The sequence below is a fragment of the Crotalus tigris genome, unplaced genomic scaffold, assembly GCF_016545835.1.
Source record: "Crotalus tigris isolate CLP2741 ecotype Arizona unplaced genomic scaffold, ASM1654583v1 scf7180000017691.523996, whole genome shotgun sequence".
Taxonomy (NCBI): domain Eukaryota; kingdom Metazoa; phylum Chordata; class Lepidosauria; order Squamata; family Viperidae; genus Crotalus; species Crotalus tigris.
The window spans coordinates 409,117-424,057 of NW_024096570.1; the positions used below are offsets into that span (position 1 = coordinate 409,117).

General features: G+C 40.7%; 1 protein-coding gene across 5 annotated transcripts in view; it reads left to right on the forward strand.

The window, feature by feature from the left end:
- Window positions 1-701: 701 nt before the first annotated feature.
- The window catches only part of SLC36A4 (solute carrier family 36 member 4), a 44,739-nt gene continuing 30,499 nt past the window's right edge, over window positions 702-14,941 (forward strand). The window contains exons 1-2 of one of the 5 annotated variants that reach the window (XM_039338134.1): window positions 702-800; window positions 10,425-10,568. Coding sequence is in view for 3 of the 5 variants with exons in the window: in XM_039338130.1 (XP_039194064.1) it covers window positions 10,618-10,708 (91 nt within the window). In the remaining 2 variants the exon portion in view is untranslated. Of the gene's footprint in view, window positions 801-10,424; window positions 10,569-10,599; window positions 10,709-14,941 lie in introns of those variants that run through there. The other 4 variants (XM_039338135.1, XM_039338133.1, XM_039338131.1 and 1 more) reach the window with 4 other exon arrangements.

Consider the following 14,941-nt stretch of genomic DNA (forward strand, 5'->3'; position numbering starts at 1 on the left):
TATTGTGAAGAAGGGAAGGTATATAATTCTCTGTGCGCCTCTCTGCTGACTTAGTTTGTAGGCAGGAAAGGGGAAACATGTTTTGACATTTGAAAGGATTTTGGAGGAGACATTAGGATGTGAGTTTAAATTATATGGGAGAACAACATTGGTAGAAATGGGTATCTGGGTGTGTGGTCTTCCAATCCACTTGAGTTTTAGATTTTTCCTCAAAGAGAAAACTCAGAAGTTGGTTATCATTTTGTACTAAACCAGTATTCACTGAACTGTAGTTTACTAAAGAATAAATTTGCACAGAATGGAAAACCGTAACAAACTAAGGTGGCTAAGTTTGCACATCCTACTATTCCCCAGCCAATTACATTATAATTTGTTTGAATCTGTCTTAAAAAATGTAATTTTTTGTCTTTATGAAGAATACAATTGTCTTTATGTACGATACAAATTTCCCAATCTCTCTGCTGTCCTCTAGCGGTGGACTCGATTTAGCAGTCTCCCCCAAAGAAGACATTCCTCAGCATGGGGCTCCCAGATCTGCTGGAAGTCCCATGATCCTCCCCCATTTGAAAGGCTCCAGATGGGATGATAGCCACCTCCTCTGCCCTTCTAGCACTTAGCATATCTATGATATCGTAGGCGTGTGCTACTGTACAGTACTGTTCAACTAGCAGCAAGTGTCGGGCAGCCTTGAATCGCGCAGGCGCGGTTGTTCGTTTGGCGCTCGGGTTCCACATTGGCGGAAGGGAGAGGAAGGTACCATAGAGACGGCGAGATGGGGACGCCGGCCAGAGAAGAATTAGGTATCGTACTTGGCAAACGGATTCTCGCGAGTTGGGGGAGGCTGGGGGTGGAGGTGGGGCTGGGGCGGTGGGTCCTGAAGAAAAACGAGGAGGGCTTTATTTTTTTTATTTCATTTTTAGTCCCGTGTCGAGGTTTTGGGGTTCACCATCGAGATTATTGCAGCCCAGGGTTTTGCAAAAAGCATCGTGGGGACGAATCAGGCTTGCAAAGACGATTTGCATAACCGTCTTTGCAAAGCGCGCCCGGTGCAAAGCGAGGATCGCTTTCAGACGAGGCGCAGGTCATCGTGCAGTCATTTGAATGATGCAGTCTTGGTTCTTTGACCGACTGCGTCGATCCTCCTCTATCTTTTATGCGCCGGGAGGCAATCCCAGAGGAGAATGAAAGCGATGGCTATCATTTCTCCCTTTCCTTAGTTTTTCGTCTTCTTCTAGCTGAGCCTAAACTAAGGATATTTCGTGGGCAAAACATCTCCTGAAAACTAGGGAGAATGTCCCAATAGAGGTTTTTTGTTGGGAGGGTGGACGGACAAAAGATCGTGTGAACAGTGTCGTTAGAAACAGTTTGTGGTACTCTTCTGCCCCTCCCTCAACAGTGGATTTTGTTTCGGTTATTTATTTTTTTATTTTATTGGTTCATGAAGGACTCGGTGGAAAAATACAGGCATTAATGGAAAGATGTCATCTCCCAGAGGTTTGGAAAATTTTGTAAAAGAGGCAGCTGAAAAGTAAATCCTTTCCTTAGTGGCCCATCCTCAAAGTCCAGCTGTGTTGTGTTTTTTGATAGTACTAAAACCTCCTTTCTTCAATAACAGTTGTCTGGGTAGATGCTTGAAAAGGCAAAGTTTACTCAGCTGAGTTGAGCAGGACTCCTTGCGGCTTCATGGGCTTCATGAACTAATAGTTTTTGGGGTTTTTTGGCATCAAGGCAGATACTGTTTGCTATTGCTTCCTAACTATTCAGCCTGTGCCTCCTTTATTTTTCCATTTCAAAGCATTTATGTCCTTGCTTGCAACAGAGAATAGGGCTGCTCCCTCTTCAAGTTGCCAAGATAGGGAAACTCTGACCTAGATGCTTATCAGTTGCTTATCAGATGTGTGAGTTATACCAGACTGGAGAATTTGGCTTTCACTTTAGAGGTCAAAATTCAGATTAACTTCACATTGGATCTATATCTAACAGGATGAAATTCAGGGATGACAGTGTGACAGTTCCTATACCCGAATCAATAGAATCAAACACATTAGTACTTGTTTGAGAGTGTTGGGATGGTGCATGTGAGAAGAATCTGGAAACACTAGTAATCCACCAACTGGATCACTACTGCAGAATCCTGTGATCAAGCATTGGCAAAAGTAACAGAAACACAATGCATAATACTGTAATTGTTCCATTGTTCTCTGTGCTGATTGGTCCATTTTCACAGAGTACAGGTAGTCCTTGATATACGACCACAATTGAGCCCAACATTTTGATTACTAAGTGAGACAGTTTTAAGTGAGTTTTGCCCCATTTTATGACCTTGTTACATGAATGGCTGCAGTGGTTAGTAACATGGTTGTTAAGTGAATCTGGCTTCCCCATTGACGTTGCTTGTCAGAAGGTTGCAACAGGTGATTACATGACCCTGGAACCCTCATAAATAGGAATCAGTTGCCAAGCGTCTGAATTTTGGTCATGTGACCATGGAAGGGCTGCAGCTGTTGTAAGTGTGAAAAACAGTTGTAAGTCACTTTTTCAGTGCCTTTGTAACTTTGAATGGTCACTAAATGAACTATGGTAAGTCAAGAACTACCAGTATTGGGTTCTTTAAATGAAATATGGAGAAGCTGGGATGACAATTGGAAAGAACCCGGAATACAGATCCTACATTGTTCAATGAGGTGAACATTTTTCACTTGCAAAAGAGAAGCCTTAGGGCACGGGTGTCAAACTCGATTGCATCACATGACATATTGTGACATATCAGGTTTTTTGCCTTTGTGGAGTTGGGGTGGGCGTGGCCTGTGTGTGCTGCACCGCCCCCCCCCAGTTTGACACCTCTGCCTTAGGGGCAAAATGGCAGCAGATTACCAATATCTCCAAAACTGGCAGGGGAATTCTGGGAATTGAAGTCCACATGTCTTAAAGTTGTCAAGGTCGAGAAACCTTGCTCTAGGTCAGTGGTTCTCAACCTATGGGTCGGGACCCCATTTGGGGTCGAACGACTATTTCATGGGGGTCGCCAAACAAGGCTGTCCGCCATTTTTTTCCCCCTTTTCTTTGGCCACGCCCCTGGCACCCAGTGATGTATAAGTGGTTGGGGGTCACCACAACATGGGGAACTGTATTATGGGGTCGCAGCATTAGAAAGGTTGAGAACCACTGCTCTAGGTCATTTATTAAGATGTGAAATAGCATTGGATTGAGGTGGAATCAGGATAAATCCGTGGTTCCCTCCAGATTAATGCAGAACCATTTATAAGCTCCATTTGGCTGTAGTTCAGCCAGTTCAAATCCAGCAGGCTTTAACATCTTCAAGTCCATATTTATCTGTCTTGTCCACTGTCGTATCATAGAAGGCCTTGTTAAATACATTAATGAGATCAAATTACACTTACATCTACAAAATTCCCTTGGTCTACTAAAATAGGCATTCTGTCGTGGAAAGATAAGTTAGTCTGACATGATTTATTTTTGGCAGATCCAATCTACTTCCTTGTATTGGCTTGTTTCTAAACAATTACATGGCTGAATTTTAATTACTAACAAGTTAAGCATAAATTATTTACTTGAAAAGCACTGTAATTACAAGCATCACTGCAATTTAAAGAAGAAAAATCTGCAGCTGGAAATTTCTTGTCACTTTTTCAACAAATATAAATATGCAGTTAGTAAAATTCATCTATTATAGGCTATCAAGTCAGCATCAACCCTTAAAATCCACATAGATGAAATTAGTAAATCAACAATTGTTAATTCTTCCCAAACATGCCAAGATCATAAACCAGTTTTAAAGTAAGGGTTATTAACATACAGATCCTGATTTATGATCACAAGTTCAGATGCTTTATGAAAATGTCTATTCTTAATTTGCTGCCTGCTAATGTGAGCAAAGGAGCAGAATAGGAATAAGTTGGATATGCATACTGATTGCTAGTTCACATTGACCAACAGTGTTTCATATTATTTTGGTTTGCACGTCATTTTGTTCGTTTTCATCCACTTCATTATATAATTTAGGCAACATTTGACAATCCTGATTGCTTCTTTGGAGCTGGATGCTTACAAAAAGCAGAAGAGCAGTAGATACTCAACCACAACGATAGCATCTCACTCAAAGCCTCCGAATGAAAGTCCCCAATCATTTCATGTAGCTGCTGAACAGCATGGGGAATAGTATGGCACAGGTAGTCCTTGATTTATGAACACAGTTGGGACCAGAATTTCCATTTCTGAGCAAGGAGCTTATTTCCCCTACTGGTTGTTAAGTGAGTCACACCCAATTTTACTACCTGTTTTGCCATGTTAAGCAAATCATCACAGTTGTTAATCAAATAACGGGGTATTTGAGTGATTTCACCTTCCCCAATTGACTTTGCTTGTCAGAAGCTGGCTGGGAAGGTACCAAGTGGGGATTGCATCACCCCAGGACACTACAATTTTTGTAAATACAAGGTAGTTGCCAAGTGCCCACATTTTTTTCAGCTGAGTGTGAGGAGTCTGCAACGCTCCTTAAGTGCAAGGACCAAGTTATAATATAAGTCATCTTTTTCAATGCCTTTATAACTTTGAACTGTCACCTAATGAATATCTATCTATGCAGTGGAAGTCAATAGCCTTTAGTTACCACCAACAATAATAGCAAACTTCGTGTGAAGTGCAGAACTGGAAATCATCTATTTCAGGGGTCTCCAACCCCCAGTCCGTGGACCAGTCCTGGGCCGCGGCATGCTAGCAACTGGTCCACACAAACAAAGCCCCATCCGCGGGATGCAGGCAATACACAAAACCACGAATCTTCCGGTCTGCAGAAAAACCTCTCTCCATGGAACCGGTCCCTGGTGCCCAAAAGGTTGGGGACCTCTGATCTATTTGATCAAGTAGTCACTGTTGATTTCTGCAATTATCAGATGCTTCTTTCCAGAATCTGTCTCTAGAAGCAGTGTTCAATTTCTGTTAGGTATGTAAAGTTAAACTCACATGTTTCGATGACTAAGGATCAGCACCTTATCACTGGTTTAGTAACTGCATTTACTTGTTGAACTGGTTGGGGAATTTCTATAAATTACACAGCCAAATATATGTAATCTTCCATCCTTCAAGATTTTTCCACTGCTATCTCTGTGGTCATCCTTCTCTACTGGAAATTTTATCTGTTTTGGTTTTTCATGCCTTTGTGTGATTGCTAACAATATACACTCCTAATTATATTTTCTCAACAGTGTTATTTCCTCAGCTGCTCACACCAAGCCCCGCAGCAACTCTTTGTTTTTTTTCTTAAGCACAGCTTTTTCCCATCCCATAGGAGTGAACCAACATGGGAGACCTCTTTCATAAGAAGACGTACGTCCCCCTTTTATGAAAGAAATAAAAATAGCAAACCAGTCTTTTCAGAGGTGGTCCAAGGATTTGTTTTTATTTTTTGAACAAAATAACCCAGAATGGGAAGTTGTTTGTGGAATTTTAGTGGTGGATAAATCACTTCCGATTTATTTCTGGAAAAGCTTTGGGCCATTCATTGAACAGTGAAAATTGTCTTGATCCATAACCCCACCCCCCACCCTGAAACTTAATTTTGAATTTGGACCTGGATCTATATGGAAGGAGACTATTTTGGTTTTAGCTCAGATAAAATATTTTTAGTGTTTTCTCGAAGATATATTTAGAAAAGAGGTTACTCGCCCACCCTCAGAAAAAAATATAATTAAACTATTGGTTTTACTTATTTGCAGAATAAGAATCTTAATGGTTGAAACCACTATGATGCAGAAAGTTTGGCTTGTTTCCCCTGCTAAAAATTTATACAATTTTCTTTTCTGCTTTCCTGATTCCCCTCCGTTTGAAATGAAAAGTTGTTCCTAAAACTTTATTGAGTAAAATCTAATGAATACACTTGGTCAATTAAGTTTTGCAACTATTATTTGAAATCTATATTTGCATTGATTTTACATTTTGGAATGTTTTATCTTTCAATAATACGAGTGTGCCTTTTTTGGGTTGAGTAGGTATAAAAAAATACTAGAGGAAAATACATTTCTGTGCTAGGGAAAGAACATGTTGCATATCTGCTTTGGGGAAAGACAGGTGCTTGAAAAGGAAAAAAAATAGAAGTAAAATGGATCTGAAGAAAATCTATCTGGGTGTCTAAAAGATAGGATTAAAAATTCAAGATGGCAATCACAACTGTGATTGAAGCTATGCTTGTTCTTTTGCACAAAACGCTTGAGTTTATTTTAATTATAATCTGCAGAGACTCCTTTCATGTACATAGTAAATACTCAGACAATATCAGGCTCCAAAAACCAAGAAAGTCACATAGTGATTCCCCCAAGCAGAATTCTTTATTGTTCCCTCACTTACAGATAGATCCTTGCCTAATTAAAGCAGACTATCACCCTCATAAAACATATGCTGTGGAAACTATTAGGGAGGAGTTGTCTTCACCCTCTTTCTCTCACACAAACTATCTGAGCTGAGTTGTTTCTTGCTTCTCTGGAATGCACTGCCTCCATCCTGGGAGTCGAGATTGCATTCAATCACAGACAAATAGATAGGTAAGTTTTCAGTTTTATATAGAAGAACCACGTGACTCTAATCAAGATGAATAGAAGCATATTTTTCATATTGGTAACAGCAAAATCATGAAATGTGTTTGCTCATACCTTACCCTGCTCTTGGCCTATTGCAGGGGTGTCAAACTCAATTTCATTGAGGGCATTGCGGTTGCCCTCGGGGGGGCTGGGTAGGGTGGCCAGCGTGGGTACGGCCTACTGGGTGGGTGTGGATGGAGTGGGTGTGGCCTACTAGGTGGGCGTGGCCAGCTCTACATCATTCGTGTCAAGGGTCCCTGTGGAGGTCTGGGCAGGAGTGGGACAGATCTGAAGGTCTTTGGCAGAAGGGGGTGGAATCGAGGCAAGCGCCAAGGCATAGTCCATTTCTTCATTCCTCACAAAGGGTGACACCTCCCCAGCATGCACCCAGGGGGTGGGGCCAATGTGGCAGGGTCTGGTTCCTCACTGTTTCTAGATGGCCTTGTGGAGCTAAGACTGAATGCGTTTCAGCATAGATGGCCACTACAAAATTGTACAGTGGCTCCCAGTCGGCCTGGGCCAGGGCCAAGGCAGCAGGGGCCATTCCCTCACTGTTTCCAGAATGGCTTCACGGGCCACATGAAACCACTTCACGGGCCGCATCCGGCCCCCAGGCCTTGTGTTTGACATGTCTGGCCTATTGTGTTAAACCATAGTTTGCTTTATAGCAATGGTCCCCAACCTTTTGGGTTTGGTAGACCGGGGAGTGGGGGGAGGAAAGAGGAAATATTCTTTGTGAGTGGCAGGCTGCTTGCACAAATGGAGCTTTGCATGCAAGCGCCTGCTGCTTGCTCAAGTGAAGCTGCATATGCCTGTTCTCACCCAACATTTTTGCAGCCCGGTTCTGAATTGGTCATGCCCTGTAGTGGGCTACGGCCCAGGCGTTGGGATCCCTTTGTGCTTTATGCATGGTTTAAATAGGTCACGGGGGTTGGGTTGGGAGAGCATTAAATTGTTACTGTGCATAATCACTGGTTTCACACTGCTAAGCAAAAATTTTAAAAAGCATGCCACCAGAGATTAACCGATTGGATGGATTTTGTAGCAATTCTCGAAGCCTTTCATGAAGTAGTTTTCTTGACTCTTGAAATTTAAGTAAACAATGTGACCACAACAGACTGAAAAAAAGGGTTCTTTTGGAAGTTGAAGGAATCTCATCCAATATAGATAATTGTATATAGTTAAGCAGATAGACATTTGATGTCTCAGCTTGGCTTGTCCTACTTTGCTTGAGTTTTTAACAGTGGGACGGCTATGAGCATGCTAAGCATTTAAATCACATTGCCAGATTTGAACAGTGAGATTTGTTTGTTTTCAAGTTAAAAAAAAAACTTAAATAGATGATTTGTTAAAGATCTCCTGGGTTTAAAAAATAAAGTTTTCTTCAAGCCAAGGTTGATTCTTGGTGATTTCTTGGCATTTCCAGGCAGCATTCTTGACAACAGTGTCCAAGTGTTTAATGACTGTGGTCTTGACAACACATTTCCTGACATTAGTGTGGAAGTGGTTTCCATTTGCACTCTTTCAGGATGCTTTTTCAACTTTTGTGTCTGAAATTCTGGGTGTCCTTAGTATCTCATCCAAGTTCAATCTTTCTTAGCTTTTTGAGATCAGCCAAGGTCAGATAGATGCTATCTGTATTATGTCCTCAAGATTAATGCGTCTATTTTACCTTAAATCTCCTCCCTCATGAGTGTCCAGGGAGAGGAAGACAAATAAAGCTTGGACTGATGTTATGAGCCAAGTGACATGATTTCTACATTTGCACTAGACATCAAAAAGTAAATACGCAGTCATGGAATTTTCTTAATGGTGTCACCACAGTGCATGTTGACATTTGACTGCCTTAGTTGAATTCTTCTCCTGCTTCCCAGCACGAAGAAAATCAAGACAGTTCAAGTTAAACTTGAAAGGTGGGATATAAATCCATGAAGGAATCATCATTTTACAACTCCTACCTGGAAAACAATGTGTTCACCTATCATTTATAATAATAAAGTATATAGATTTATATAACAGATATTATAATTCACACCACAGCTAAAAGTGTTCATCAGAAAGCAGGCAGTTCCTCATCTATTTTTATATGCTCTTTCATCTAATATAAAGCTGTCAGATGAAAGGAGCTGAAAAAGTGAACCAGTTTAAGTTAATCGGAACCCTTTTATTAAAGATTGCTTTGATAAGTTAGTAATTTAAGATAAAGATCACTTGGAAGACTGGTGATGTTTCTAAATAGAAGTACTGTATTATATTGGTTTGTGCAATTCCACTGTGTCTGCGAATAGTTAAAATATGTTCAATTGATGGGCCTGAATCAATTTACATACAGTGTTGCGGAGGTTGGTTTTAGCCACTGTATTAAAATAGGGATCACATGGCTGTGGCTGTTGAATTTTTTGACACCCTTTGTGGAGATATCTGGTCCAGCTGTGCAGCTAGAGAGATGAGAAGGTTTTTTTTTCTTTTTAATGACTCAGTTTTAGAGATTACCAGTTTTCAGTACTGGCCTGTCTTCAGAATTTACAATTAAATTATTACTCTCACAAGTGACTTTCTGCTCTGACACCCAGGCTATGTATTTTTGTTTTTATGTCCCTTTTTTAGGTTTTAAGTTGGATGGCACTGTCTTATTATGTTGCCACAAGAACAACAAGAAATTGGTCAAATTTAAGTTTTCAGAGACCCCCCCCCCACAGAAACACATTGCCATGAGACTTTTTTAATCTTTTAAAGAAGTTCAGGTAACTTTCCACATAACATGAGTAAACTAAGGATTCATTTGAGCAGGGATCTTCAAATTTGGCCCTTTTATGATTTGTGGACTTCAACTCCCAGAATTCCTCACACTGGCTGAGGAATTCTGGGAGTTGAACTCCACAAGTCATAAAAGGGCCAAGTTTGAGGACCCCTGCTTTTGAGTTTCTGAATCTCAGCAGCTTGTAATTGTGTTGAGCAGAGTAGTCAAATATTCTCCCAAATTGTTAGTTTTCTTAAATGTGATTTATTAAACCACAATTAGATGCCTTTGCACAATACATTGAGTCACAAATCATGGTTTATATTCAGGGTCCCACATAATTGTCTAAGCCAGTGTTTTAAGATTTGATAGAATTCCAGGGAATTCCGAGAGTTGAAATGCTGAAGGTTGAAAAACACTGGTTTAAGCCATCCCAAAGGGGCTTTTTCCAAAAGGCAACGGGAGTTTCTTAGTTTTTTTTCTTTGAAAATGTTTTGCTTCTCATCCAAGATACTTCTTCAGAACTGAAGAAACTTCTTGGGTGAGAAGCGAAACATTTTCAAAAGAAAAAAAATAAGAAAGTCCAGTTGCCTTTTGGAAAAAGCATCTTTGGGACAATCATGACCTGGCTCAGGGGTTCCCAACCCCCAGGCTGCGGCCCTTTCAGAACCGGGCTGCAGAAGTGGCGGGTGATTGCATGCACAACTTGACTTGTGCACACAGCGCACGGGTGAGTGTGCCCGCCATTTGTGCAAATGGAGCTACACGCACATCCACACTCGCTTGCTGTTCACGTGGAACTATTTCCTCGCTCCTCCCCCCACTGCTGGTCCACAAAGCTGGACAGGTTAGAGCCTGCTGACCTGGATGAATGAGAATAGAGTAGGCAACCTTGGCCCTTTTATGACTCGTGGACTTCAACTCCCAGAATTCCAAGGTTGCCTACCCCTTCCATAGTGGTTTTAGCCAAACACACAGAAATTCTACATTGTGGCTTAGCTTATGGAATGAATCCAGGGATGGGATGAATCACCCCACTATATCTTGCTGTACGCCACCACTTGAGTATATCCGTTTTTTGTATTTTACAGGCTTGGTCTTCTGGAGCAGAGCAGCTCAGTTGCCAACCAATAAAACTCTCCTTTCAGGATTGTGGCCAGTAACCTGAAGATTCCATCAAGCTCCACCCCCTTGTCTGCCATGTTCCATCAAGCCCCGCCCCCTGTCTAGAGTGGGTGAGGACTTTTTGCATTCAGAGCTGGTAACCATAGAAGCAGGCCCTGTATGACCAGTTCCTATTGTAGGGCTCTGGGTTCTCCTTATGGCGAGGAGACCTTATGTCCACGCTCTCCTTATGTCCACGTGACCTTCAGAGGTGCTGAACAGAAATACTCAACCCAGCCTTTGTGATAAGTGTAGATAGGTAGCCATGAAATTAACTCATCCAAGGATGGTGTGGGGCGAGGAAAACAGGGAGGTCAACTTCTGTATGCTATATTAATTTAAATTTTGGGGAGTTAATCTGGGAAAATAGAGATCTGAAGGAGACATTGGCACCAGCATCCATAGGGGGTTTAAAAGAGAGGGTCACGTGATCAAAATTCAGACCCTTGGCAACTGGCTCATATGACAGTTGCAGTGTCCTAAGGTCATGTGATCCCCTTTTGTGACCTTACAAATTCATTGGGGAAGCCAGGTTCTTTTAGCAGCTGGTGTTACTAACTGAACAATTAAAGCGGTTCACTTAACAACTGAGGCAAGAAAGGTCATAAAATGGGGCAAAACTCACTTAATAAATGTCTCTCTTAACAATGGAAATTTTGGGCTCAATTGTAGATGTAAGTCGAGGACTTTCTATAGTGTGAAACTCTGCTTTGGATGGAAACGGTGTTTTGAACATAGAGGTTTCATTCTTGAAACCTCTTTCCTACTCAAGTGGTTTACATTCTCAAAGTGAGATGTTTCAGATTCCACTCATAATCTTTTGCACATTGCTAATTAGGAGCGTCTACCAATCTTTTCATTTAGGATGATTTTCTTTCTTAATTCTAAACCAGTGGTTCTCAACCTTTCTAATGCCGCGACCCCATAATACAGTTCCCCATGTTGTGGTGACCCCCAACCACTTATACATCACTGGGTGCCAGGGGCGTGGCCAAAGAAAAGGGGGAAAAAATGGTGGACAGCCTTGTTTGGCGACCCCCGTGAAATGGTCGTTCGACCCCAAATGGGGTCCCGACCCACAGGTTGAGAACCACTGTTCTAAACAATCAAATATCTGAAAGAAATACAAAATAAGGTTCTTATATAAAGGCCCCAGGTTCCTCAAGGTTATAGTCATTACTTTGTGAGGTTAAGAAGTTGGGCAACAACTCAAGCTTTTTAAAATAAGTTTTTTAATCAAGATTTTTTGCAGAGTGAAAGAAAAAGAACTAAAAGCTAATAGTAAAAATAATGAATTAAAAGAGAAACAAACAAGGCAAAACAAAAAGCTTTTTTTTAACAAAAAAGCTAGATGCTAACTGGGATATAGATGCACAAATATGAACATTTTATACATCACTTTTCAATATTTCTGTCCAAGATTACAAAGCTAATGGGGATTTTTTAAAAATAAAATTACATGGAAATGTCCATAAGCTATTAAGAATTGAATCTCACTTGAGGGAGACTTTACTTTTTTAAATGGGCATTATCTCCAAAGAAGTTAATATATATAAAAGTATATACTAAATCTCTCCCCAACAGATTCTAAAAATGTGACAAGCGACCATTTTATTTTAGTGAACTGTTTTGCTTATAGATTGTCCTTGAGGTAAATTGTTGATAATTACTGAAACAGATTCAGAGCAGATATCCTGCCATAAAGCAGTCTAACCAGATCCATCAGTAGATTCCTATTCTTTAAAAATTGTGAAGAATATGGGAAAATATTTATATTTTTTTAAACCTGCAACTATATAGGTCACGATTATTTATGTTGAAGCCCTGAATACAGGTAGTCCTCATCTTACGATCACAATTGAGCCCAAAATGTCTGCTGCTGAGGCAGTTGTTAAGTGAATTTTGCCCCATTTTACGACCTTTCTTGTCACAGTTGTTAAGTGAATCAGTGTAGCTGTGAAGTTAGTGACATGGTTGCTAAGTGAATCAAGATTCCCCACTGATTTTGCTTGTCAGGATGTAGCAGAGGGGGACATTGCAACTGTCAGAAACATGAGTCAGTTGCGAAGTGTTTGATTTTTAATCATGTGACCATGGGGACGCTGCAATGGTTGTAAGTGTGAAAAACAGTCGTATGTCACTTTTTTCAGTGCCATTGTAACTTCGAACGGTCACTAAACGAACCGTTGTAAGTCAAGGACTACATGTCGTTGCAGGCAGATAGTGAGGCTATCATTCCATTCATCTAATATGAATTAATATTTAGAATGCCACGTTTGCATGGTCAGGAGATCCACAGAATGATGGAGTATTGTCTTGCCACAGTGCAAACTCTGGCCCTGGGACATGTATGTGTTGTGGCAAAGCACATACTAGGAAAGGGGTGGGGCTTGCAACATATGGACATGCTACTTTTGTTACTTTGACCCTCCTTCTCCCTTAGATGATGCTGTTTCTGGAGTTTTTTTATCCCCTAAGAATACAGCTAGTCCTCGCTTAATGGCTGCTCTGCTTAGCAACCATTTGAAATTATGACAGTGCCGGAAAGATGAAAGTTGTGCTCATTCCTTGCACTTAACATGTCACATGATCAACTTTTGGGCGCTTTGCATCTGGTGGGGTTTCATGAAGATCTTGGCTTCCCACGTTCCCACCATTTTTGCACTTCACAGCTGGCTTCCCACAAGCAAACGGAGAAACTGGCAGTAAAATCACAAGTTGCAGTCACGCGATGTCTTTCTTAATGACTGCAGGTGACTTGCTTAATAACCGCAGCAGACATGAGGTCTTAAGTCCAACATCATTATGTGATATCTCACTTTTTGACTATGTTTAGTGATGCAATTGCCGGTCCCAGTTGTAGTCACTAAGCAAGGACTACCTGTATGAATTAAAAGCATATATAATATTTTTGTTTGGGGGGAAAAAGTTTTGCTTTTAATTGCTTCTGATGTGATTATATTGCTTGGAATGCTTGTATTTCTCTTGCATTAATAAATTATCTTCTGTATCTGGTTTTGGAGGGAATCTTTGATTTTAAAAAATACACATATATAATCCATGGATGTTTCTCCCTCTTTCCTATACCATAAGTGAAGATGCCTAAAGAGGTGGAGACAGGCTCATATAATTGATTTCCCACCCCTTTCCCGCTACTTGGATCTTTGTAAAGAATTACCATCTGCAAAATAAGTTTAAAAGTAAAGTGATTCTGCATTTTCATCAGTTACATGCTTCTTTTTGAATGGCAGCAGCTATGTTATGGAATAAGCTTGCTGGAAATGAGAAAAGGAGCTAATTTGGAGGGTTCGGGTGGATGATGGCATCCTCAGGATTGATTGTGATTATTGATTTTTTGGTATTATTGATTGTGCTATTTTTTAGTTGCGGCTGCTTCAATTCATATGCTTTGTTTTGTGTTGCTGTTCTATAAACTGCTGAGAATCTGTTTTGATTATACTGGGTGTAAAATAATTAATACAGATAGTCCTTGATTTATGCCCATTATGGTCCTAAGTCATGAAGCGGGTCACCCACGTGAATGACCCAATTTTGCTACCTTTTTTGCAGTGGTTATTAAGTGAACACCACAGTTGTTAAATGAACCCATTGTTCACTTTTTGCTGAAAACCGGAAGTAAATGGTAGTTTTCAGCCAAAATGCTGTAAATTGTAATCATGTGACAAATGATCTGTAAATGTCTGTAAATGTGGATGGATTGCCCAGTGCCTAAATGTGGTCATGTGACCAGGAGGAGGGATTGGCCATCAGAACTCCAGAACCAGGTTATAAATACCCCTGGGAAAGTCCGTCATAACTTTGAACAGTTGTTAAGCAGCCAGTTGTAAGTCAAGGACTCTCTGTATTTCCCGGATGTGCAAATCCTGACAAATAATTCTGGCTAAATCTTTCCTTATGGCTAATTTGGTATAATGGGTAAGGGCACCAGGCTAAAACTGGGACACTGTGAGTTCTAGTTCTGCCTTAGGCACAAAGCCAGTTAGGTGATCTTCAACCAGTCAGTCTGTCTCAGCCCTAGGAATCAGGCAATGGCAAACCATTTCTGAAAATATTGCCAAGAAAACTGTGGGAGTCATTTTCCCACAGTTCCCTGGAATCAAGGCTGATTCAAAGGATAAACAACCCATCCCCAAGCCTAAACTGTATTCCTCCATAAGGAATTATATTACTATTCCTTAAACTACCTTTTAACATTTAGGGAATCTCAATCACTTGGATTCTGGTTGTAAATCCTGCAAATGCTAGAAATTTCCCACTTCATCTGTTCCTCTATGAACCGAAATCAACTGCTTCGTTGGCTTTAGGGGAACATAAAGAGGAAACTCTGCAGCACTCCTACAAAAGGAATTAAACTTGATTAGGAAACAGCACTTCAAAGCAGAGTTAACCAGGGAAGTGCGTGGACTTTATAACATTAGAATGA